This window comes from Rousettus aegyptiacus, unplaced genomic scaffold (assembly GCF_014176215.1).
Source record: "Rousettus aegyptiacus isolate mRouAeg1 unplaced genomic scaffold, mRouAeg1.p scaffold_m13_p_17, whole genome shotgun sequence".
Lineage (NCBI taxonomy): Eukaryota > Metazoa > Chordata > Mammalia > Chiroptera > Pteropodidae > Rousettus > Rousettus aegyptiacus.
Window position 1 is genome coordinate 861,251 of NW_023416292.1, and position 26,583 is coordinate 887,833.

The 26,583-nt window shown below is 40.8% G+C and overlaps 1 protein-coding gene and 2 pseudogenes across 1 annotated transcript in view; all 3 read left to right on the forward strand.

Moving 5' to 3' along the window:
- Positions 1–7,001: 7,001 nt before the first annotated feature.
- The window catches only part of LOC107507966 (sodium/potassium-transporting ATPase subunit alpha-4), a 33,581-nt gene continuing 13,999 nt past the window's right edge, over positions 7,002–26,583 (forward strand). The window contains exons 1-10 of the mRNA XM_016139435.1: positions 7,002–7,151; positions 7,332–7,391; positions 12,226–12,429; positions 13,032–13,145; positions 14,893–15,027; positions 15,312–15,429; positions 21,042–21,310; positions 22,776–22,974; positions 23,191–23,300; positions 23,493–23,627. Of these exons, the coding sequence (XP_015994921.1) occupies positions 7,002–7,151; positions 7,332–7,391; positions 12,226–12,429; positions 13,032–13,145; positions 14,893–15,027; positions 15,312–15,429; positions 21,042–21,310; positions 22,776–22,974; positions 23,191–23,300; positions 23,493–23,627 (1,494 nt within the window). The remainder of the gene's footprint in view (positions 7,152–7,331; positions 7,392–12,225; positions 12,430–13,031; positions 13,146–14,892; positions 15,028–15,311; positions 15,430–21,041; positions 21,311–22,775; positions 22,975–23,190; positions 23,301–23,492; positions 23,628–26,583) is intronic.
- Positions 24,484–24,582, forward strand: LOC118613216 (annotated as a pseudogene).
- Positions 26,001–26,119, forward strand: LOC118612984 (annotated as a pseudogene).

Sequence of the window (26,583 nt, forward strand, 5' to 3'; positions counted from 1 at the left end):
TCCATAATTCAGATTTCTATACTTAATACTTGCCTCTCTCCAAAATTGTGGTATTGAAATAAGTGCTGAGGCAGGACTTGGCTTGTAGAGAAAACAATAAAGAGAGAGCAGGAGATAAGGATAGAAAGAAAATAATCCAGTAGATGATATCAGTGGAGAAAGCTAGAGATGAAGAAGTTAGGTTGCAAAATGACCTAGAAAAAAATATAGTAGGGCCTCCTTCCTCATGGTTGAACCTACCCTAAGGGCCACAAAGGGTTGTCCAGGACAGAGAAGGGCCTATGAGTCTATTTGGGCCCAAATCCTCAGAGCCACTTCTGCGTTTTCTGTTTCAGACCAAAATCAGGCCACTCTCAAGCTGAGGGGCCCCAATTGTCAGCACCAATTAACAATCTATAGTGTGTGCAAAGCCCCTGTTCTGGGTGCTGTCTTTGGGGGATGAAGGGAAAAGTAGATGCAATCCTTGAGGCTCACCATGTAGCAGACTTTGGAAACCTTCACAAACAAGGTGTGATGGGCAGGAGGAAGGGATGCTTGTGTGCTGGAGAAGGAGGGGTGGATGGTTAGTATGCATTCTTCTAGGAATGCCTGGGAATGGAAGAGAAGAAGACACCAACACTTACAGCTCTCTGCCAGGATCTTGACATAGCAGTCAGAAATAGGTTCTTGGCCCCTTTATTACAACTCTAACAGTGATGGTGATAATGATTGTAGCAGTAGTTGTGAGAGCATTGACAGCAGCTCACTTTGTGCCATTATTATACCAAATCTTTATTTGTATAGACTCATTTAATCCCACCTCAAGGGCCTTCCATCTTGATAGTCCCTCTGCCAGGAACACAATTCCCTACTTATTCACAGGCCAGGAGGGCTTCTTCACTTCCTGCAGGCCACTCCTTAAACATGGGCTCCTCAGAAAGACCCTCAAAGACCACTTCAAATAGAATAACACTCTGACACCTCTTTTTCCATTCTTTTGTTTTAATTCGTAAATATTTATTACTTTAAATTAAGAGAGACAGACAGACAGAGAGACAGGCCGAGACAGAGAAACAGAGAGACAAAGAGCAGAGAGACAGAGACAGAGAATATATAAAAATATATACACATAATTCAAATATCTATATAGTTGTTGTCAGTTTATTGGTTTATACTTTATTGGCTTGTTTACCTGACTCCTTCCTCAGAATATGTATCACGCACACAAAGATTCTTTTTCTTTTATTCACCACCTTTATCTTTAGCACCTAACACAATGTCTGGCACATATTAGACAATAAATATGGGGGGATGACTAAAACAATCCTCATAATTTAATAAGATGAAAACTATTGTTATTTTTAATTTATAGATGAGAAAACTAAGACTCAGAAAGGTTAAATTATGTATTCAAAGTTTCAGAGGTGGCAAGCATCAAGAGTCAAACCGACAGCCATCTGGCTCCAGGGCCAGCCCTCTTATTTGCTGTGTCACCGTCACCTGCAGCCACAGGCACAGGAAACCTGTGGGCATGGAAGGAGCTTGATCAGCTCCCTATGGTTCAGTGAACTGGGGAGGCTGCAAAAGAAGCCAGAAAACTGTGGAAATGAACCCTGTGATCAGAACCAGAGAAAGGGAGAGGACATAATCTTAAAGATGCAGGAAGGAGTTAAGAAAAAAGATACAAACACACTTGACAATCAGCTAGAGAATCTTAGCAAAAAGATAACAGAATCCTACTGCTGGATATACTGTCAAATCAGGCCAACCTCTGGCCCAAGCAGAAATGCTTTTCATGGCATTATCCCTTTATTTACTAAATAGGAAATGTGATGATTCATCAGAGACAGATAAGCTAAATATTCACAATGCTAAGAATGACGCAAAAATAAATAAATAAATAAGTGATTAAGTCAATATCAAAGGAAGACATTTAATACACAACGAGTCTTTCAAAAACATCCCTGGCTTTCACGATTTCAGCAGATAATTTTTTCCAAATTCCACAAAGAACATTCTTCTGTTATTTCAACTGTACCAGAATATAGAAAATATATATAATTTAATATTGCCCCAGCCTATTTTATGAGACAAGTACAGTTTTGATAGAATTTAATAAAAGATATGTTTAATAGTTTGACTATCACCAAATAGTGAAATGCAAGAATAGTACATTATACCGAAAACTAACAATTAATGTTCACTAGAAAAATGATTAAATAATTTCAAAAATGTTGAGAAGATTATCAGCAAAATTCAACATCTATTCCAGATTTAAATGTTAGAAGAAAAAAGCATATAAGAAAATGTAATGATGTTCAGAGAAGAGAGGAAGGGGTGTGTTAAGTCTAGACAACTAATAACAATAGCAACCATAACAAAAGAGTTAACAATCACATTTGAAATTACAGATAAGAAGTTTGAATTTAAATGCTTTAAATAAAGAAGCAAACTAGAAAAAATAAAAACATATGTTTTGGTAAACAATATAATTAAATATCTAAAAAAAAATCCAAGAAAGTCAACCAAAGCACTGCTTTCACTACACCCTGGTGATTCTCTGAGACCCCAACCCACCCAATTTACAAGCCCAGCCCAAAATTCTCTCAGAGGCAAATTCACACAAATTGCAGCCTGGGCCCAAGCTGCAGATTTTCCTAAAATCTCTCAAAGGTCCACAAACCCCAGATAAGCAGCAGCTGGCCTCAGCATACCCTTCTTGCTAAGTGGCCTCAAGCCCAGCACCAGTGAAAGCCAGCCTCGATTCACAGCATAACCACTCCAGGGCATCTACAAAGCCCAGCACAGGCAGCTACCAATGACAAATCACTTTGTACCTCCTCTCAGATGGCCCTGGCCTGGACACAGGCAGCAGCTGACCTTGGCTTGCGTGGGAGCCCCTCCCAAGGGACCCCAGAACCAACACTCCTGGTGGCTAGCTTCAGACTGCACCAAAACACCACCTAACCACCTCCACAAATGACACACCCAAAGGGTGAACTCAGCAGGCACAAGAGCCTCACTAAAGCAAATTCTGCTCCATAAGGTCAGCCCCTACACAACAGTCTGTCCACTATAGTCACAGCCAGTCCTCACAATAGGAGGGCACACACAACCCACACAAGGGACACCCTTGGCGTAGCCAGGTCAGGTGAACAAGGAGACGGTGTCATTGGGCTGCATAGAACACATACTACATGAGGCCACTGTTAAGACTGGGAGACATAGCAGATCTGTCTAATACATAGAATCAAACACAGGGAGGCAGCCAAAATGAGGAGACAAAGAAACATGTCCCAAATGAAAGAACAGAACAAAGCTCCAGAAAAAGAGCTAAACAAAATGGACACAACTAATCTACCAGATGCAGATTTCAAAACACTGGTTTTAAGGATACTTAGTGAACTTAGGGGGAAAGTAGATAATGCAATGAGAATTCTAACAAAGAGATAGAAAACATAAAAGTGAATATAGAAAACATAAAAAAGAACCAGTCAGACATTGAATATAATAATTGAAATGAAGAATACATTAGAAAAAATCAACAGCAGATTAGATGAAGGAGAAGATCAAATCAGCAATTTAGAATACAAGGCAGTGGAAAACAACATAATCAAAACAGCAAAAAGAAAGAAGAATTTTAAAAAATGAGGATTGTTTAAGGGACATCTGGGATAACAGCAGCATACCAACATTTGCATTATAGGGGTACCAAAAAAAAAGAAAAGGAGAGAGAGAGCAAGGAATTGAAAACCTATTTGAAGAAATAATGACTGAAAACTTCCCTAACCTGGTGAAGACATACAAGTCTAGGAAATGCAGAGTCACAAACAAGATGAACCCAAAGAACCCCACACCAAAACACATCACAATTAAAATACCAAAGGTTAAAGACAAAGAGAGAATCTTAAAAGCAGCAAGAGTAAACCAGTTAGTTACCTGCAAGGGAGCTCCCATAATGCCGTCAGCTGATTTCTCAACAGAAACTGCAGCCAGAAGGGACTGGCATGAAATATTCAAAGTGATGAAAAGTAAGGAACTACACGCAAGATTACTCTACCTAGAAAAACTATTATTTAGAATTGAAGGACAGATAGCTTCCCAGACAAGAAAAAGCTGAAGGAGTTCACCACCAAACCAGCATTATAAGAAATGTTAGAGACTCCATGAAGAAGAAGAAGAAGAAGAAGAAGAAGAAGAAGAAGAAGAAGAAGAAGAAGAAGAAGAGGAGGAGGAGGAGGAAGTAGGAGGGGTAGGAGTGAGGAGGGCGTGAGGAGGATGTAGGATCCTATCTTCTGCCCATGCTTATTCGACAGCGCCTTGACGCTTCATTCTCTGTCCTCCGACGGCTTCCCTCGTCCTCTGAAGGAGGAGGAAGAGAGGAGGAGGAAGTGGTTGTAAACCAACCACTCTGTGCCAGGCAGTATTCTAGGATCTGGGTACATACACAGTTATAAAAAAGCAAGGAAATTTCCCCAAGGTAATAGAGAAACAGACTATTAACAAGTCAAGAGATAAGTGGAAAGGATAATTTTAGAGAGTGGAAAGTGCAGTGAAGACCACAAGTGAAGTGATGGATTGAGGGCTGTGTGTGAGAGGAGCTCTTTTGGGTTTGGCAAGCAGAGAAGGCCTCTCTGAAGAGGTAGACTTTTGAGCTAAGATCTGTAGAATAAAATGGGGTTTCCAAAAATAATTTCAGTGGATTATATGTGAATAAAGTTGCTTTGAGGGACCTCATATATGCAAGTCTGGGCTGAATGCTGTTCACATGGATGATGCATAGACGAACTTGGCAATTTGAACTTTAATTCTAACTTGGTGCTTAAAGATTTTATGATCTACATTAAAACAACAACTGAGAAAAGATATTTATAATGTATTTGACAAGGGGTTCCTATAAATCAATAAGCAAAAGAAAACAATGAATAGTGGGCAAAAAGAAAAATGAAATCCAGAAAGCCAATATTAGAAAAAAATATTCCCCTAGCCAATAAGGAAATACAAATTAAAACTATACCATACCAAATTTCACCAATTACTATGGTAAAAATGTAAAAGATCAAGATCTTTAGTGTAATCAAAGATGTGGGGAGTAGACATCCTTGCCACATGTTGCTGGGATACAGATGGGAAGATCTCTTTTGAAGAGAAATCTGGTAGAATCTTTTAAGATTTTTAATGAGAGTATCCTATGAATCAGCAACAGAAGTCAGTTCTATGGAAATCGAAGCTCAGGGGCCTAAAAGTAGCTCTAGATAAGGATGGCATCAAACTAAAGTTTTTAATAGTCAAAAATAAAAGTGGAAAATATTCTATAAATCCATTAGTCATGGGAATGATTAAATAAGCTATGGTCACTAGAGAATGTGGAATGCCTTACAGCCACTAAAAAAAAAAAAAAAAAAAAAAGATGCTCATATGATAGATTGATAAATAAAAAGAAAGTTGAATGATTCTATGAAAATTAAGACTATATCTCCTTTTAGATATCTATTTGTATAAACAGAAAAAAGACTGGAAGGCACACTGTGGCAGTGATGTCTGTGCTGGGCAATCTATGCTTAGAGGAAGGGAAAGTAAAACTTTCAGCTTTTATTTTATACATTTTTAAAAAAGGAGAAAAATCTAATCTACTAAAGAAACAGGCTATCATTTTTCCCAGCTGGGAAGGCAACATTTCTATTTCTGAATATCAACGGAGCATTTGTCAGTACCAAGATGAACATTGTCTGATATGTCTGATACAGTCATATTTTTAAATCACATGCCAAACTAAAACACAATTAATTAAATAGTAAACAATAAAAAGAGCAAATTTATGTGCATAACTGAAAAAAACTCAATAGATATGTCATATTAAAATGAGAAAAATGCAGTGTTATCACATGGAAAAGCATATTATACCTTCACTGAGAAAAGCTGCCCATTAAACTACAATAAAACTAATAATATTTAATTCAAGCTATTTATTGAATACATGCTATATATGTCAGACATTGAGCTTTACACAGAGCACCTCACTTTAATCCCTGCTATTGACATGTTGGGAGTAAATGGTGTCCTCCTCTATAGATGAGGAAAGAAAGGCACAGAGAGGTTAAGTAACTTGCCCAAAGCCACACAGCTGGTAAGCATAGGAGCCAGGATTCAGACTCATGGACTGATTTAAAAGTCCAAGATCTGACCTATTTTGCTATCTGATCTCCTAAACTAAAAGCTCAAAGTCAATGTTGGTAGAAAAGTGTGCCTCAGTAAAAGTGCACTTGCACACAGAGGGCCTGCTTTATTTTTTGAGTCAGCTATCTAAGGTACCTCTAAGTACAAGCTAGGACTTCGTTCTAGTTTTCCCCTCAGATTGTAATTCTCTCTGTGGCAGAACCTGCTTCAATCATCCTCACACCCAGAGACTATGAGTTTTGAGTTTTCTTAGAACTTTCATGAGGCCTTTGTGATGGCAGACTTGGTTGTTGCCAAGGTACCCACAGGGCCTGGGGCTGTGGGTATGCCCTGAAGCCCAGTTGGCCCCTTCACTCCCTCTGCATTTCCCACTTGCTCAGCACCCTGTGGCATCTTCACTAAGGCACAAAGTTACCTTCACTTGTCGTACCCCCAGATCCTCACCTTCATTTCCTCAATTCCATCCCCCCACCCTTCAGCTTCCCTCAGGCCCTAGGCTCTTCTCACCCTTCCCTCCCTGTTCATGACACTTCCTCCCACCTCTGATGGCTTCACCCTTCTGTCCTATTTCACAACTCCCTCCTCTGGCCTCTTCACTCCTCTCTCTGTTTTTCTCCCTCTCTCCCTTTTCCCTAGTCTTCACTGTCTAACTCCTCCATTTCTTCTACTTACTCTCTGCAACCTCTTTTCCTCCCCATCACTTTATTCTTCTCAGTGCCCTGTTTCCTCCTCTCTTTCTCCCATTCTCACCCCTTCACCCCCTCCTTACTTTCCACTCTTTCATCCCCCCTCACTATACTTTCTTCCTACAAATTGAGCTGGGTCAGTTATATCCAGGGGCAACTATGGGACTTGGCGGTAGAAAGAGAATGGCGATGCCTCGTGAGCAGAATCCAAGCCCAAAACCTAGAAGGAGACCGAAAGGGGCTAAAAGACGTGTGAAGAAGAAAAGGAAGAAGATAGATGTGGAGGACCTGAAGAAAGAAGTGGTCTTGGTGAGAACACCCAAATGGATGCTGACCAATTGCCCTCTGAAAACACTCCTCAACCCTCAGCCTTTTTAACATCTTACCCAAAGGCCAGAGCAATCCCTCTTTCCCCAAGTATTTCTCTCTCTTTCCTGGAAATGACCAGGAGTCACCACCTCCCCCTCAATGACTCTGCTGTCTCCTCAGGACGATCATAAATTAACCTTGGAACAGCTAAGCACCAAGTATTCTGTGGACCTGACAAAGGTGAGTCAAGGAACTTCTTGAGGGAGGCTGAGGGTCTTTGTCCCAACTTTGAGGCTACCAGGATAAAAGCCCCCTAACCTCCATTTTTAACCTCTGCCCAGTCAAGTTTCACAGGCCACACACTCAGAAAAAGATGATAATTGGAATGACCCCAAAGAGAGCTCAGAATTAGATAAGGGCAGTGCTTCTCACACCTTTGTCCCTAGGACCCTTTTATAATCATTAATTATCAAAGAACCCAAAGATATTTTTTGGGTGTGTGTGTGTGTGTGCGCGCACGCGCACACGCGTGTGTGTTACATCATCTATAATTACGGTATTAAAAGTTAAAATTAAGAAATTTTAAAATATTTCCTAATTCATTTTAAAAGACTAGTAAACCTGGGGCTTCCAGTCAGGATGGCAGAGTAAGTGAACCCTGTGCTTGCCTCCTCTCACAACCACATCAAAATTAGAAATGAACTACGGAATAGCCATCATTTGGAGTCACCTGAAGTCTAGCTGAACAGAAGTCCTAGAACTAGGGACACGTAGAAGAGGCCACCTCAGGACTGGTAGCGGGGCTGAGATGCAAAACAGGCTGGTCTCATACCACATGTGGTGATTGAGAATTGGGAGAAATACCTCAGCTGCAAGAGGTCCCCCAAAAGAGCAAGAGGTCCTGGCTCTACACTGGGCTCCCCAAGGTTTCAGTTCTGGGAATGTAAGTCCTCACAATTTTTCACTGTGAAAACTAGCAGAGATTGTGGCTGAGTGAAACAGAAGACTGAAGAAATCATGGACTTTCCTATTAAGGGGCCCACACACAGACCAACTCGCTGAGAGATTCATTCGCTCTGAGCTTCAGCACTAGGGCAGCAGCTCAAAAGGTGCCAGGGACATACAGGGAGGAACTGACTTGTTTGGCTTCAGGGAGAGTGCTGGAGGGGTGGCTTTCTCCCAGACAGAAGTGCTGGCAGAAGGCATTGTTCCTATGTTGGGCCCTCCTTCACCCAGATTGCAGACCCAGGGAGACGACATATCTGAGTCTCTACCAACCTGGCTAACACTGGTCGTCCCGCCCTAATGATTTTCTGAGACCCTGCCCATCCCAGCATGCAGTCCCACCCAAGCTACTTTTAGTGGGTTTTTCCGTACAAATAGCCTGTCTTGGCTCATGCTCCAGGCTTTCCTAAAATCTCTCCTTGGCATACACAGTACCTCTCGCTGAGCAGCCCCAAGCCCAGCACTAGCAGTCAGCCTCAATTTGCAGCATGGCCTCTCAAGGCATCTCCAAGCCCAGGGTGAGAGGTAGCCATCTGCAGATTGCTTGGTAGCTCATGCTAGGTTGCCCCAGCAGGGCACAGGCTACAGCTGAACTTGGCCTGCAGCAGGGCCCATCTTAGGAGACCCCGGCCTGCATGCCTGGTGTCCAGCTTTAGTCTGAACCAGAGCACTACTTAGGATCACATCTGAGGACAGCACACCCAAAGGGAAGAGTGAATAGGCACCAGAGCCCTGCTAAAGTGAGTCCTGCTCTATAGGGTCAGCCCCTGCACAACGGCTTCTCCATTGGTCACAGCCAGTCATCACAACAAATCAGGCCAAGGGTCAATCCCTCCCACTGATGAGCAAACAGCAGCCAAGGTTCAACTACAACAGGAGGGTACATATAACCCGTACAAGAGACATACCTAGAGCACCTGACTCAGGTGACCAGGGAAGACTGTGCCACTGGAACCCACAGCACACTTACTATATAAGTCCACTCTACTAAAACTGGGAGACATAGCAGCTCTACCTAATACATAGAAAGAAATGCAAACAGACAACCAAAATGAGAAGACAAAGAAACATGACTAAATGAAAAAACAGAACAAAACTCCAGAAAAAGAGACAAACAAATAGACACAAGCAATCTACCAGATGCAGAGTTCAAAATACTGGTTATAAGGATGCTCGATGAACTTAAGTAGATCAACTCAGTGAGAACTTTAACAAAGAGATAGAAAACATAAAAGTGGAGATAGAAAACAAAAAAGAACCAGTCAGAAATGAAGAATACAATAACTGAAATGAAGACTACCTTAAGAGGAATTAACAGTCGATAAGATAAAGCAGAGGATCAAATCAGCAATTTAGATGAAAGGGTAACAGAAAAAAATCCAATCAGAACAGCAACAAGAAAAAAAATTTTTTTAAAAATAAGGATTGTTTAAGGGGCCTCTGGAACAACATCCAGCATACCAACATTTGTATCAGAGAGATACTAGAAGGAGAAGAGAGAGAGCAATGAAGTGAAAACCTATTTGAAGAAATAATGACTGAAAACATTCCTAACCTGGTGAAAGAAATAGACATATGAGCCCGGAAGCATAGAGAGTCCCAAACAAGATGAACCCAAAGAGGCTCACACCAAGACACATCATAATTAAAGTGCCAAAGGTTAAAGAAAGAGAATCTTAAAAGTAGCAAGAGAAAGTTAGTTATCTACAAGGGACCTCCCATAAGGCTGTCAGTTGATTTCTCAACAAACTTTGCAGGTTGGAAGGGTTTGACACAAAATATTCAAACTGATGAAAAGCAAGGCCTTACAAGAAAGATCAACCTACCCAGCAAAACTGTAATTTAGAATCGAAGGACAAAGAGCTTCCCAAACAAGAAAAAGCTAAAGGAGTTCATCACCACTACAAAAATATGAATAATAGAATGTTAATAACTGCATATCTAGCAACAATTACCTTAAATGTAAGTGGATTAAATGCACCAATTGAACGGTGGCTGAATGGATAAGAAAACAAGACCCTTACATATGCTGCCTACAAGAGTCTCACTGCAGATTGAAAGATACACACAGACTGAAAGTAAAGAGATGAAAAAAGATGTTTCATGAAAATGGAAACAAATAAAAAAAAGCTTGAGTAACAATACTTATACCAGACAAAATAGACTTTAAAACAAAGGCTATAACAAAAGATAAAGAAGGACCCAGTTATCCCACTTCTAGGTATTTATCTGAAGAAACTCAAAACGCTACTTTGGAGGGGCATGTGAATCCATATTTTCATTGCAACGTTATTTACAGTAGCTAAGATATGGAGATATCCTGGGTGTCCATCAATGGATAAATGGATAAAGATGAAGTGATACACACACAGACACACACACACACACACACAATGAAATATTACTAAGCCCTAAAAAAGATTAGAATCTTGCCTTCTGCAACGACATGGATGGACCTCAAGGGTATTGTGTTAAGTGAAGTAAGTCAGATAGAGAAAGGAATCCAGAGAACAGGATAAACAAATAAACAACAAAAACAAGCTCATAGATACAGAGAGCATTTTGATGGTTTTCAGGTTGGGGAGTGGGGTAGGGGTGAAGGGGGAGGAGATTAAGACTTGGAAATCGGTAGTTACAAAATAGTTATGAAAGTGTAGAGTATAGCATGGGGAATTCAGTCAGTAGTATTGTAACAACTATGTATGGTGTCAGATGGGTACTGGATTTATTGGGGTGATCACTTCATAAGTTATATAAAAGTCTAATCACTGTGTTGTACACCTGAAACTAATATAATGTGTCAACTATAATTGAAAAAAAATTAAAAATAAAAATTAAAAATATATATAAAAATAAAGGCTATGAATATTAAAAAATAAAAAAATAAAGGAAGGGTAAACCCCTTGTATATTAGTATAAATATTTTTATGACAAAAAACTATGTTTTTCAAAATAAATATATTTAGTGACATTTCAAACTTTTACAAACATTTAATGTCTAGCTTTTTAATAGAAGACAATTGGGTTCTCATATACTTTCAGTATTAAATCTATTACAATATTATGCGTCATGTAGCCTTTGGAAAATTCCAACATATACCCAGATAATGAGAGTAAAAAAAAGGCTAACAATGATTTAGTGTTATTATGAAAATTGTTTGAACTTGTGGACATCTTTAAAGGGTTTTGGGACCCCATGGGTCCCAGACCACACTGAGAATCATTGGTTTAACTGTAAAATCATATATTACACTATTACTATTACTACTGCTACTACTATAACCACTAATACAGTGACTACAAATAAAAAACTTTAAATAAAAAACTTTAAATACAAGCCCTCAAAATGTAAGCCCTTCTTAGCTCTAGAATTTCTTCGTCTGGTATCCAAGGAGGAGCACAGGAGACTTGCCTTGTTTTTATTAAAATTGTGGGGTTTTTTAGGGAGAGTTTGATAAGGTTGCTTGGAGTGGCTGATAGGGATTAAGGAGAGTTTCTTTTACAATACTCTAATAGGTTCTAATGTCCTTTTCATTCAGAGAAAAAAAGTACACAAGCCTAAAGTGAGAGCCTATGCATTCATGTATTTAGCTGGGGTTTTTTTCCTATTTCTAAGTTATAGAACCAAAAGGATGAACAGTTTACATATTATCAACATTCTGTATTTTATCCCATCATTAACATTAGCCTTGCACATTATTTCTGTATTATAAATTGTTTCCATTAGAGCTGGAGCTCCATAAGTGTAAGGACCATTCTTACTTATTTTGGCATCCTACCACAGTACCAGGGCCCAAGATGGGTGTTCAAAAAGGTTTGTAAATCAATCCATAAACTAAAAACTCATCCTATGTTAGCATGCTAACTGATATCTCTTCTATAATGCAAATTTTAAAACCTGCTTATCTAGAAAGAACTCCCAGTCTGACTTTTAAGAGAATTTCATTGGTCTCTAGACCCATCCTGGCACTATAATGATAGATCTGAGTTTTGAAGTGGGATTCTGTTTTGCTATAGCTGTTTCTTATTTTGTGATTTTTCTACCCATCCTTGTTTCTTTTCCACACAGGGCCTTAGCTCCGAAGAGGCAGAGAAAATCCTGATTCGAGATGGACCTAATGTGCTTACCCCACCCCCTACCATTCCAGAATGGGTCAAATTCTGTAAACAACTGTTCGGTGGCTTCTCCATCCTCCTGTGGACTGGTGCCATTCTCTGCTTTGTGGCCTATGGCATCCAGGCATATTTCAATGAGGAGCCTACCAAAGACAACGTGAGTCTGTTCAACTACTACTGCCGAGCCTAGTGTCTGCTTAGCCCCTGAAACTCTTCTGCTCAGCAGCCTAGACTCCTGAAGCCCTCTGGTCCAAATCCATAGTACTCTCAGGACTTTCTAAGGGAGTCTACGGTCCCTCATGTTTTCTCTAGTTTTTTTTTCTTTGAAAAGCTACTGATTCGGCTCCCTGAGATGCATGGTTTCCCCCCAGAAACTTGCTCTCCTTTGATTATCTTCTCAGCTGATCATCACAAGCACTTTGCAGTCCCCTTTCTCTTTCCCAGAAGTTTAATCTCTTCACCAACTTCCTCTCCATCTCCCTCACTATCCATCCCCCACCCCATAAACAGCCTACCTGGAGAGGAAAATATAGGCCTTCATGGATCTGGGATTTTGTTGCTACTTCACTGTAGCTCAGGGTTCCTTCACCAAGAAGCTGAGTAAGCCAACCCTGTCTCGGACTCGTCTCAGTTTCTGTACTCTTCAACTGAGTCTTATAGTTTCTTGCACCTGGAGAATGGCAAATCTTCTTGCAGTGTTCTGAGGATGAAGAGGAAGAGAAAGACCTACTGATAAGCCCTTTCTTTCCCTACCCCCAGCTATACCTAGGCATTGTACTAGCCGTTGTGGTTGTCATCACTGGCTGCTTCTCCTATTCTCAGGAGGCCAAGAGTTCCAAGATTATGGAGTCTTTTAAGAGCATGGTGCCTCAGGTAGGATTGGTATGGGAGGATCTAGTGAGAGGAGGTATAGAATGTGACTAAATACGTAATTATTAAGTCCCTTGGAGGAATTATATCCTACAATGAGTGAGGTGAGTGAGGCTGGTTATACTTTATCTGGCCTTAAAAGTACTCTTTGATTTTACTCTATCTGGCCTTAAAAGTACCCTGAGAAAGACACAGCATTATGTATGAAGTAGTGTGCTCTAGAGTGAATAATTTGAATCTAATGAGCACTATGTTAAGCCCCAAATAAGAACATTCTATTTTTTTAAAGGGCAAAGGAGTTTGGGGAGGCTGGATTCTTCAAATGTCAATGACCTTAAAGACGAAGTACAGCCGTGGAAATGTTTCAGATTAAAGGAGGGTAAAGAGACATGACAACTAAATGGCATACCTAACCCTAGACTGACTCCTGTCTTGGAGGAGAAAAAAGTTCTATAAAATGTATTTTGGGTCAAATTGACAAAACTGGAATACAGACAATAGATTAAAATATTATGTCAATTTGAAATTTACTGAAATTGATAACCGTGTTATGGTTGTTTGAAATCTGATTCTTAGGAAATTTACACTGAAGTATGTAGAATGAAAGATCATTATGTGTGTAACCCATCCTTAAGTGATTTGGGAAAAAAAAGTATTCACATGTATACATATGTAAAGACAAAGGAATAATGAGAAAGCAAATGAAATAAAATATTAATAGGTGAATCTGAGTAAAGGTTATACTGGTGTTCTTGGTACAATTTTTATTCTTGCAACTTTTCCAAAGGTTCAGATTATTTTCAGATAAAAAGTATTTTTAAGTACCTGGAAATAATATGAAGTAGAAAAAAGTTTCCCAGGCACAGGGCTGGAAAGCTGGAAAGGAATGGAACAGGTTCTGAAATTTCCGGCAATATGATCATGTTCTAGCATTGTAAACTAGGTTCATCATCTCCCTTTGATATGAACATAACTTAATTTCTTCCTTGGGTAAAGTTTCAGGAAAATGTTTTTGTAGAATAAACTAGGAGTTTGGAGACTATCAGTTAGCTTTTGCTGCCTAACAATCTAACCCAAAACTTAGTGGCTCAAAACAACAAATATATTATTTCTCATAATTCTACAGCCAGGGTATTTTTCTGATTTGAGCTGAGCTTAGGTGGTGCTGAATGGTTTAAGATGACCTCATTCACACATCCGGTGCCTCAGCTGAGATTACTGGGACAACTGGGGCTTTTCTCCTTATGATCTCTCTTCCTTCAGGAAGCTAGCTTGGGCTTGTCCAGTGTGGTGGCAGAAGGGTTCCCAGAAACAACAGGGCAAGCCCCAGTGTGCAAGCACTTTTTAAGCCTCTGCTTGCATTACAATTGCTAATGTCTTATGGGCCAAAGCAGGCTATAGCTAAGCCTACGTGTGGATATGGAGAAGTAAACCCTGTCTCTTAGTGTGAGAAGCATCAAAGTCACACTGCAAAAGCACTACAGATAGCAATGGTAAGAATTTGCAAACTACCAAAGAGCCCTTCAAGAATTATAATAACCTCGTACACCTGAAAATGATATGTTATTAGCTATTGTTATTCCAATACATTTCAAAATAACAATTTTTTTTAAAAAGGATGATGTGGTGAAGTGACAATGTAAGAAAGGCTGGAGTTAGAGAAGTTGACCAGGAATAGGAGGTTACAGGCCAGGAGCAGGAGGAGGGAAACAGAAAACTTTGGGAATGTCCCTGCACTATCTTCCCGCAGCAAGCTCTGGTAATTCGAGGGGGAGAGAAGATACAGATCGATGTACAAAATGTGGTACTGGGAGATCTGGTAGAAGTGAAGGGTGGAGACCGGATCCCTGCTGACATCCGGCTTATCTCTGCACAAGGATGCAAGGTGAGTGAGGTGTGGAAAGCTAGGGGAAGGGGCTAAGCATGGCCTTAGGGCACTGTGGTGACCTGGGCTTAGTGAAAGAAAGTATGATCTTATTATCCAGAATCTTGAGAAGTTACAAGTGCAAATTTGAGATGAAAGACAATAAAGTGCTGGCATGTAAATTTATGTTTCTCTCTGCATGTCAATAATGATAATGTTGGTAGCAAATAAGATGTATCATCTTAATAGATAAATCTTTTTCCCCCACATTTTCACTTTACAACCCATTCTTCTTCCCATCCCAGGTGGACAACTCATCTTTGACTGGAGAATCAGAGCCCCAAACACGCTCCCCTGATTTCACACATGAGAACCCTCTGGAGACCCGAAACATCTGCTTCTTCTCCACCAATTGTGTGGAAGGTGAATATGGCATCATAAATAGACTAGACTCAAAAGCAGAGATTGAATGATTTCAGGAACTCTTTAGTTTCTAAAAGTAGTAGAGTAGATAATGGCTGGTAAATAGTCTAGACTCTCTATCATTCATTAGCTGTATGACCTTTGGTAAAAGGTCAAAGCCATAATTTTCACATTTGTACAGCGATGATACTAAAAGTTGCTACTTTAGAGATATATAATTATTAAAGGAATAATACACATAAAATGCTTAGCACAAGACCTAGCACATTGTAAGTGCCCTATAATTGCTAGCTATTATTATTCTAGCTAATGAATAGACTATGCTCTATGGGCTGAAAAACAGCACAGAAGGGAAGAAAATTATTCACCCCTGAAAATTATTCAGCCCTGCTAGGTCATTCTCCTGAGGTAAGCCCCATCTTCTCACTATTCCAAAAGAGGGTATGGGCATTGGAAATTTCATTCCCAGGGGTGCCACTCACATTTTGGCTTTGTTCCTGGTATCTAGGATATCCTTGCACTGGGAGACAGCTATGGCCAAAGTGATAACAGTGACTCAATTACATTATGTCAATTTCTTCATCTTTTCATCTTAAGGAGATCTGCAAGACTCTCTGGAACACAATTTAAACCATTATTCATACTTAAGAACAAGTATTTGGGTATCTAAGAAATAGCTTTTTATTTTAATTGAATGCTTAGTATGTTTCAAGTGCTATAGATAGCTCTGATTCTCACAACACTATACAACAAATATTACCCCTCTTTTACACATGAAAGACTAAGGTTCAAAGAAATCAAATGCAGTATTCAAGGGCACAACTCGATAGAAAAGGAGAGGACCAAGAATTCTAATGCAGGTTTGTCTCCAAAGCCCATGCTCTTTCCATAGTCTCCCCTCTGGAATAAAGCTTCCTAATGACTCCTCTGGTAATAAAATTAGTTAATTTGAAATTACCCTAAAGGATAAGAGTAACGTTAAAACTAAAGAAGCCTATTCCTGTGAGGGCCACCAGGTTGAGGGGAGCATGGCCTTCTCTCCCTGCTGCGGCCTGGGCTTGTCCACTGACATCAGTGTAGTACAAAAAGAGGAAATCATCTGGGAAAATGTCACTTTTTTGACTACCGTGTTCAAGGCTCCCATTCAGCCAGATATTGTGAACTTTGTTCACACCAACTTGTGCAAAAACAATAGATAGCCCTATGTTGTCAGTGAATTAGCAGGTCATCAAACCAACGCTTGTTGTGGAGTACTGGCAGAGCTGTGGCTCGAATTCCATGTTCGAGGTGGTGGGACTCATCATTCTGGCCAGGGTGCTTTTGGCAATATGTGTTGTGGGGTCACACGTTTCATCAATTAAAACCTTGCACCATTGACACTGCAGAGTGAACACAACACAGAAGTGATATGCCATCTGCTCTGCCCTGCCTGCTCCAGCCTTACCAGCACTGATCATGTCTAAAAATCATCATTTCAAGGAAGTTTCTAAACTTCCTTTGATGGTTGGAGGTAAAATTGAAGGCTACAAGAAAATCAAGGAAGCTATTTTGCTTCTTTAAAAACTTAAAGCCTGGAATGATATCAGCAAATGAGAGTTGGCAAAGGCAAAAGGAGAAACCATAGTCATATACAGCACAGGAGACCTTGCATCATCTATAATGAGGACAATGGCATCATTAAAGCCTTCCAAAAATACCTGGAATTACTCTGCTTAATGTAAGCAAACTGAACATTTTGAACCTTGCTCCTGGTGGGCATGTGGGCCATTTGGACTGAAAGTTCTTTCCACAAGTTAGATGATCTGTATGGCACTTAGTATAGAGTTGCCTCCCTCAAGAGTAACTACCATCTTCCCATGTGCAAGATGCTCAATACAGCCTTAGCAGAATCCTGAAAAGCCCAGAGACCCAAAGAGCCCTCCAAGCACCACACAACGAGATTCATCGCATAGTCCTGAAGAAGAATCCACTGAAAATCCTGAGGATCACATTGAAGCTAAACCCTAGATTGGAGCTGCCTCTACAAACTGAACATGTGATTTTGGAGGCCCTAAATTCATCTAAATGAAGAAAAAAAAAAAACTAGTATTCGAGTGCCTACTATGTACTCAACACTCTTCTAAGCTATTTTAAAAATATTTATTCCTTAGAGCTTTCATCCTATTTTAAAGATGAGGAACCTGAGTCTCAGAGCTTTTAAGCAACTTTCCCCAAGCCATTAGCTAGAATGTTGGAAAGATGAACTTCCTAAGTCTTTCCGATTCTAAAATAAGTACTATTTTTATAATATGTTGCTTTTCTGAGCAACTGGGTGTGATTTTAATGGTAGAAATTTCAGCCATTATGGTAAAGCAGGAAAAATTGTTTTGAGCAAAGAACCTTTCCAGGCCCCTCATTAGAAGCCATTTAAGTGAGTGGCCTGCATCATGTATGTACAAGGTCAAACATGACAGTGCTGGTGGAGGCAAGAGCAGAGAAGCCCTGCTGTGATGACCTATGCTACCCAGCAGGGGTCACACTGGCTCCAGCCATCACAGCAGGGAGAGAGGATTCAGGTCAGAGCAGAGTTTTTCACCACACATTTTTTTTTTCCTGTTTTATTGAATGTAATAGACAATTAGTTGCTTGTATTTACATTGTACAATTCAATTAGTTATTTTTCAATTATAGTTGGCATACAATAATATATTAGTTTCAGTTGTACAGCATAACGATTAGAGATTTATCTAACTCACAAAGTGATCACCCCACTAAACCTAGTACCCCTCTTCCTCCTTACATATTTATCACTTTATTGTCTATTTTTCTTATGCTACACTTTATATCTCCATGTTGATTTTGTAACTATCCATTTGTACTTCATAATTCTTTTGCCCATTTCACCATCCCATCCAACCCCCAACCATCTAGTAGCCCTCAAAATATTTTCTTTATCTATGAGTTTATTTCTGTTTTTGTTGTTGTTGTTTACTTTGTTCTTTAGATTCCACATGTATGTGAAATCATGCGATATTCGTCTTTCTCTATCTTACTTATTTCATTCAGTGCAATACCCTCTAGGTCCATCAAGGCAATATCTTTTTCCATCCCCTTCCTTTAGTCTGTGCGTGTCTTTTAATCTGAAGTGTGTCTCTTGTAAGCAGCATATGTAGAGGTCTTGTTTTCTTATCCATTCAGCCACTCTACCTTTTGGTTGGAGCACGTAATTCTTTTCCATTTGAAGTACTTGTTGATAGGAATGTAGTTGTTAACATTCTTTGTTCATGCTTTTGATACATGTTTTTTCTTCTTAAAGAAGTCCTTCCAACACCAAATACTGGTTTAGTGTTGATAAATTCCTTTAGCTTATTGTTGTCTAGGAAGTTCTTTATCTGTCCTTTGACTTGAAATGATAGCTTTGCTGGGTAAAGTATTCTTGGTTGTAGATTCTGGGTTTTCATCACTTGACTATGTTATACCAAGCCCTTCTGTCCTGCAGAGTTTTTTTTGAGACATCAAATGCCGGTCTTATGGGTGCTCCCTTATAAGTAACTAACTGCTTTTCTCTTACAGCTTTTAAGATTCTTTCTTTGTATTTAACCTTTAGTATTTTAGTTATGATGTGCCTTGGTGTGGGCCTCTTTGAGTTCCTCTTTTTTGGGACTCTCTGGTCTTCCTGGGGTTGTATGTCTATTTCCTTCACCAGGTTAAGGAAGTTTCTTGTCATTATTTCTTCAAATAGCTCTTCAACTTTTGTTTTCCTTCCAATACCCCTATGATGTGGATATTTTTTAATTTAATAGTGTCCCATAGACTTCTTAAACTATTATTATAGTCTTAGCTTCTTTTTTCTTGCCCTTCTGATTAGGTGTCTTTGGCTTTCCCATGCCGTATATCAGTGGTTTGACCCTGTGTTCTCATTTCCGACTGTTCTCTTTTATAATTTCCATTACCATTTTTATGTTTTTTTTATCTCTTTGTTAAAGTTCTCACTGAATTCATCTACACTTCCCCTAAGTTCATTGAGTATCTTTATAACCAGTGTTTTGAACTCTGCATCTGTTAGATTACTTGATGCCATTATTCCTGGATCTCTGTTCTGTTCTCTCATATGGGTTCTGCTTCTTTGTCTTCCCATCTTGGCTGCCTTTCTATGTCTGTTTCTGTGTACTAAGTAAAGCTCCTTGGTTTCTCGGTCTTATTAGCCTGGCTTTGTGTAGTGAGTATTCAGCGGCACAGTCCTGAGAGGGGTTCAACTGAAGGCCAAGTTTAGCCTCAGTCTGTGCCCCTCTGGGGCCACCTGTTAAGATTCAGCAAGCAATCCACAGATGCTGTGCTTATAGTTTCCTCGAGAACCCACACCAGAAACCAAGGCCAGCTGCCACCAGTGTGAGTCTTAGCGCAGCTCAGCAAGGAGCACTGGACTCGCAAAGGACACACCTGGATGTGACTTGGGTGGAGCCACAAGCTGAGGGAGGCAGAGTTTCAGGGAATCCTTTAAGCAGAGCAACCTCTGTTTTCTAGTTGGATGCCGTCTTCACTACGGCTGTGCTGGGTCCACAAACTGGAAGAGGGGAGGGCTCAACAGAGGAACAATGGATATGCCAGCACTTCTGCTGGCAAGAGAGCCTCGCCTCAGGCCCTCACTCTGACAACTCAGTGTCCCCCTGTAAGTCCCTGGTGCTCCCTATAAAGCCAACCTGGCACTGGTGTTCAGAGCAAGCAAGTATAATACCACTAAAGTCTGCTCGTGCACGTGGCCCCCTTAAGAAACGTCTGCAGCTGCTGGCTGCCACTGCCGTAGCCTCTGCCCCACTCAGCCTCTCAGGTCCAGGCAGCCTCGCGTCTTTACCCCCGCCTACCTTCTACTATTGCAGATTGATTAATTATTTCTCTTCCTAGTTGTAGTGCTTCTGTTCACCTAGATCCCAGGTGACTTTATGTGCCGTTTGCTCCGTGTTGCTGTCACAACTTTGATTTGGTTGCAAGAGGGATGAACAAAGCCTCTATAATCTATGCCATTTTCCCCATCCTCCACCTCACACTATTGACATTTTGGGCAGGATAATTTTTCTTTGTAAGGGGAGAGAAGGGCTGCCCTGGGGATGGCAGGATGGTTAGCAGCATCCTTTGCCCTCTACTCACTAGATGTCAGTAGCAACCCCTTCCCAGCCCGTTATGACAACCAAAACTGTCTCCAGACATTGCTAAATGTCTCCTGGGGGGGTAAATTGCCCCCACTTGAGAACTAGTAAGTTAGAGGACTAGGAGATACTGGAACATAGGACTCTAGCAGGGAGGTAACCACTATTCCTGGGGATCTAGAAATTTTCAGCTCCTTAAGGCAATATGAGAAATATACAGACGACAAGATATTTAGATTAAGTGTAATGAAGATGTTGACAATGAAGGCAATCAGGCAATAAAATTGGGTATATTTGGAGAGCTATGAGATCTCTTCAGAGATTTTTCAGACTAGGAGACCCTTATTTGCATAAACTAAATATGAGGGAAATAGAACATAACCTCTCAGAGGACCTTGAGTTTCTACCTTGTTTCTGAACACTGACAGCTTTCTCTTTGTAGAAACCAACCCAACAGCCTTCCCCACTTAGTTGTCCCCTTGTCCGCAGGAACAGCCCGAGGCATCGTGATCGCCACAGGAGACTCTACAATAATGGGCCGCATTGCCATCCTGACATCAGGCCTGAAAGTTGGCAAGACACCTATTGCTATAGAGATTGAGAACTTCATCCATCTGATCACTTCAGTGGCCATCTTCCTTGGTGTTGCTTTCTTTGGGCTCTCCCTTTTCTTGGGCTACAGCTGGCTGGAGGCTGTCATTTTCCTTATTGGCATCATTGTGGCCAATGTGCCTGAGGGGCTGCTGGCCACTGTCACTGTGAGTAGCCAGGGTGGAGGGTTACCTCAGGGCAGACAAACCACTACAGGGAAATGAAATCACTAGTATCTCTTTTGTTGTAACCGCTCAAGCGCAGCATACTCTTGACGTGTGTACAAATCATTTAGCTCCCAGATTACGCTGACTTCCTCCACCCATATTTTCTGGTGACTTTTCTTTTTTTCAGTGAGAAAGGAAGTGAGTTGCAATGCAGAAAGCATTAGATTATAAGTCTCTGGAAGGGAATTCCAGTCCTGGGTGTACTGGCTGATGAACTTGACCAAATCGTTTAACTCCAGGACTCAATTTACTCAACAGTTTATAAAGGAAGGTTGATTTAGAATCAGAATCTGATTGGAAAGGATTTCAAAGCCCATATAAATTCACCTTCCAACCATTGCCGACTGTCTTATACAAAGTCCATTGAAGATGATAATTGTTTCGAGTTATGGGAGGCCCGCCCCTTTCTGTCTCAGTTCATTTCATTGTTGAGCTCCTCTAGTTTGATTGCTTTATTTGAGCAGAAATATGATTCCACTTTTGGTCCCAGTTTTCCCATCTGAAGAAAACAAAGTAAGTTAATTCTCTCTCTCCCACAAACCACTCTTTAGATTTTTTGCAATAGTGGTTATGTCCCCTCACATTCCCCAGGTGTGAGGTGAAATAATCCCTTTCTCTTAGCCATATGACTCTATCTTCAGGCCCATTGTCTTGCTGATCATCTATTTAGGGTATGCTCTGGTTTACCAATACCCTTCCTAAAACGGAAATGAGAATAATACTTGGAGTGTGGTTGGACTAGCACAAAAACATCAAGACTAGTGATATTATGTAAGTAAACCATGACCCCATGATTAGAATTCTGCACTTACATAACCACAGCCCAAGAATTCATTAGCTTTTAAAACAACATTGCCACACATCTGACTTTTATTGAGCGTATGGTCAACAAAAATCTTCTGGCTTAAATGATTCCACAAATCCTTTTTAGTGCTGCAATATCCCTTCTCATTTCATCATTCTCTCCATTTTTTAAAACTATTGGTACAACACCCCTCCACACACAGCATCTTTACCACAATAAAAGTTCAGCTATCAATGACTTGAGAAAGAGATGTGGTGGGAACTTGAACGAAAAAGAGGCTACTGAATAAAAAAGATGAAAGGATTGTGGAGGAGTGAAATATTCTGGGGATAATAAGGAAATCCTAATCTATTATACCTTGGCAAAGGAATACACTCTGGCATTGAAACTGTGCCATAAAGCCCAAACCAAAATCACTTTCCCAATTTCCTATACTGTGGCCACAGATGGAGTTTCTAAAGACTAGGTGGAAACAAAAGGGAAGTTACTACAAAAAAATTAAAATAGCAAAAAAAAAAAAAATATATATATATATTAAAAAAGTGGTATGAGAAGAAACATCTTCTCTCTGTTTATTCTCTCACCTGTTCATGGTCTTAGGTTTGTCTGACCCTGACAGCCAAGCGCATGGTGAGGAAGAACTGCCTGGTGAAGAACCTGGAGGCGGTGGAGACACTGGGCTCCACCTCCACCATCTGCTCCGACAAGACGGGCACCCTCACCCAGAACCGCATGACCGTCGCCCACTTATGGTTCGATAAGACCATCTATGAGGCTGATACCAGCGGAGAACATATTGGTGACTAGCAGCATTGGTGGGCTAAGAGTGGATGGATTTGGGGGATGTGATGAGTGAGTTGAGGGGGAATGGTGAGTTCAGACAAAGATAGCTGGAAAGTGAATGAGAGAAGGGGGGTGTAGAGGAAAGGAGATTTTGTTTCTATGAAGTTTGAAGTACAGAACAGGATGGGAATAACTCCCTCTCACCTGCTCACAGTCTGTTCTTTCTCTCTAGGGAATACATTTGACAAAGGCTCTGATACTTGGTTTATCCTGGCCCAAATTGCTGGCCTCTGCAACCGGGCTGACTTTAAGGCTAATCAGGAGAACCTTCCCATAGCTAAGGTGTCAGGGCTAAGGGGGTAGTGGGTACCTCAGTGTCCAGAGTATAACCTAACTTCTCCCCTCAAAAATCTCTTTCCTGGTGCTCAGTGATTTCCCCAAGCACCCCCTCTCTACTCTGCCCCTCTCCCTGTCCCACGGGCAAGCCCAGGTGCCCTGCCCCTCTAGCTTATATACAAAACCCCATCCTGTCAGCGGGAAACAGCAGGGGATGCCTCTGAGTCAGCCCTCCTCAAGTTCATCGAGCAGTTCTACAGTTCTGTGAAGGAAATGAGAGAGAAAAGCCCCAAGGTGGCAGAGATTCCCTTTAATTCTACCAACAAGTACCAGGTACAGAACCGAAAAGGTAGGAGAGTGGTAGGGGGTGAGGAATAGGCTCATCGTTTGGGGAATGGAAGCTATGCATTAGCCTTCAACCTCACCTCTGAGCAGTAGGATAAGCAGTGAGTAACCAGCATCCCAACTAGGAGGAAGGCTCACCTCAAGAGAAAGTGACAGGTGCAAAGAGGAGCAGTTGATAAAAGAAAAGCCATTCAGTCCTAAGCAGAAGCTCCAGGCTATGCTATTTATGGAGAGAGCAAGTCATAAAATGCTCTCTTAAGGCTGGTAAGTCATGGTACAGTTTCTGCAGCTGTTAGGAGGCATCTCTGGCTACTGCAAGATTAGCCATGGAAGAATAAGGTTAGATTTACATAATACTTCTCAGACATGCCTTACGCCATTAATCATCAAATATTTATTTTCATTCCATGCCTGCTATTCTAGCAGCTGCTGTCAGGTAGGTGATCAGGGGTCTCCACCATTTTGTGAAGTTAATTTCCTAGGAGCATTTTACCATTATCCAGGGAGGAGTAACAAGGGAAGGAGAAATATGTGAGGGACACTGGTGGAACTAACAATAAAATCCATAACAGGGACAGAAAACAGTATTTCTCTCATGTGAGAATCCTGGGACACTTGGAAGGAGGGTTTTGGTGGAAAGTAGGATGCGGCAGCATTGCCATAACTGGGACTGTACCAGCTAAGATCTGAGTTCTATGGGACAATTGTGATTTGCTTGTAGGGGAGTGGGATTCTCCAAGTTCATGCACTACTGTGAAGGTCAGACATTCGGATACAGGTAACAGAGAAGAAACTGTACTCACAAAAGTCAGTTTGTTTTTGTGTCTTAAAAAACACATATTTAGTATATGTCTACAGCACATATACTAAAACTGGAATGATACAGAGAAGATCAGCATGGCCCCTGGATAACATGCAAATTAGTGAATTGTTCCATAATTTTATATTCAAAAGCTGCTTAAGAGGGTAGATGTTAAAAGCTTTCATCACAACAAAAAATATTTTAACTAAAAATAATAACTAAAAAATAGCAAAAACTATATATATTTTAAAAACCCAATTACCTATATTTTCACATTGAATGCTGAATTAAAGTAAGAGTTAAAGAAACAGATCCATAGTTTTTTATTTCAACTGGCTTTTAGTCAGTGTAATAAGATAGGTTTCCTAGGCCCAAACTGCAAACTTACTTCCATTTTTTTCTGACATTTAGTGGCCTCACTAACCAGATAGGAATTTTGTGCTAGGCTGGGTCCGATTAAAGCCTTTGACCAGAAAGAATTAGGTACCTTTCCCTCTATGGGATTCAGATAAAAAGCAAAACATAGCCACAACATTTGTTGCGATGTCCAACAAAATAGCAACTTTCCCAAAAATGACTACATTAGTGCCTTTTCCAAGCTATTGAATATCAAATTCAAAAGACAAAATCCACCTCTATGGTGCACTCAGTGTGCTCAGCCAGCCCGCCAGCTGCTCAGCTCTGCTCAGCTCTGGTGGGGCCTGCTTTGAGGGGACACCAGGAAAACCCCTCTGGCCACTTCCACTCTGGTAGATGGCTTATTAGAGAGGCTCCCATCTGCAAGGGGCTTCTTAGCCTGCTGGTGGTTTGCAGAGCTTGGTTTCTTTCCCTCTCTGAGATGGAAATGAAACAAAGAAGCTCCTCTGTTCTGATATTTCCAGATTTTTATCTGTAATTTTCTCTCAAGATGCAATTTTTCTGTGACCAAGTTACTAGCTTATGCAGGCCTTGCTGTCAACTCCAATAATTTCAGAAAGCCTACAAAAATATGTATTAAGCACTCAGAATATTAAACTTTTTAAACCTTTTGCAGCTTTCCATTTAAATGAGTTAAGGCTTTTCCTCTTAACTGCTTAAGCATATTTTGAATATAATTGAACAGTTTTTTAAAAGTTCCTGATGGAATGCTTTTAAACACATTTTACACAGAGGTTTCTCACCTTGCAGTGTAGTCTGGCCGCCTCTGCGCCAGCTCCCTTCCTTCCAATGTGCTGGTTTTGTTACCCAACAGGCTGAGTAGCAGGCATTTCCTATGGACCCTAAGAGGGACCCCAGAGAGAGTTCCTTTTCATGGATCAGAGATCAAGGGATAATGCAAAACTAAAGCTGACCTTATTGTTTTCTCTTCGTGTGTGTTGTCTCTTCAGATTCCCTTCACGAACCTTCCCTGCCCTTCCCGTACCAGCCACTCTGACTCTGATCCTTGACCTCCCCTCAGGAAACTTTTCGGGCTTTTAGGAGAGAGTGGAAAGGAGACTAAAACAACTAACCTATTTTTGAATTGTGCTTAACAGTTTTTAAAGTATTTTTTACAAATATTATCTCATAAAAAAACAATTGTCTACAGCCATGCCACCCTGAATGAGCCCAATCTCGTCTGATCTCGGAAGCTAAGCAGGGTTGGGCTTGGTTAGTATTTGGATGGGAGAACACCTAGGAAGACCAGGTGCTGTAGGCGTAAAAAATAAAAATATAAGGAGTTGTAAGCTGACAAACTTCTTTCAATCTGTGAGGGCAACCAAGGGTTGCCTAGCCAAAAAGAAAAAAAAAAAACAACGAAATAATCATCACAGAATCTTTCCCATTTTGTCAAAGCCACCAACATTTTGAGATGTCAAACGGATTGACCTGAGGTCATAAAGTATTTGTGCTGGTGCTAGAACAAAAGTCTTTGGGCTCTAAACTTTCTCTCCTGCCCACTCTGCTGTCTTTATCCACCCCACCACTCTTACTCTCTAGCCATCCAGGCAGAGAGAAAGCAGGAAAAGTGAGGATGCCTGCTTCTGCCCTCAGTTTCTAGTGGGGCTGAGAAGATTAAGATGTGTGTGCAAATAATACCATGCCTGGAGGGTTCCTGGAAAGGAGGAAGAATGGAGGGAAAGGGCTGCATTGGGGTTCGAGGACCAAGAAAATGGAGGAGTA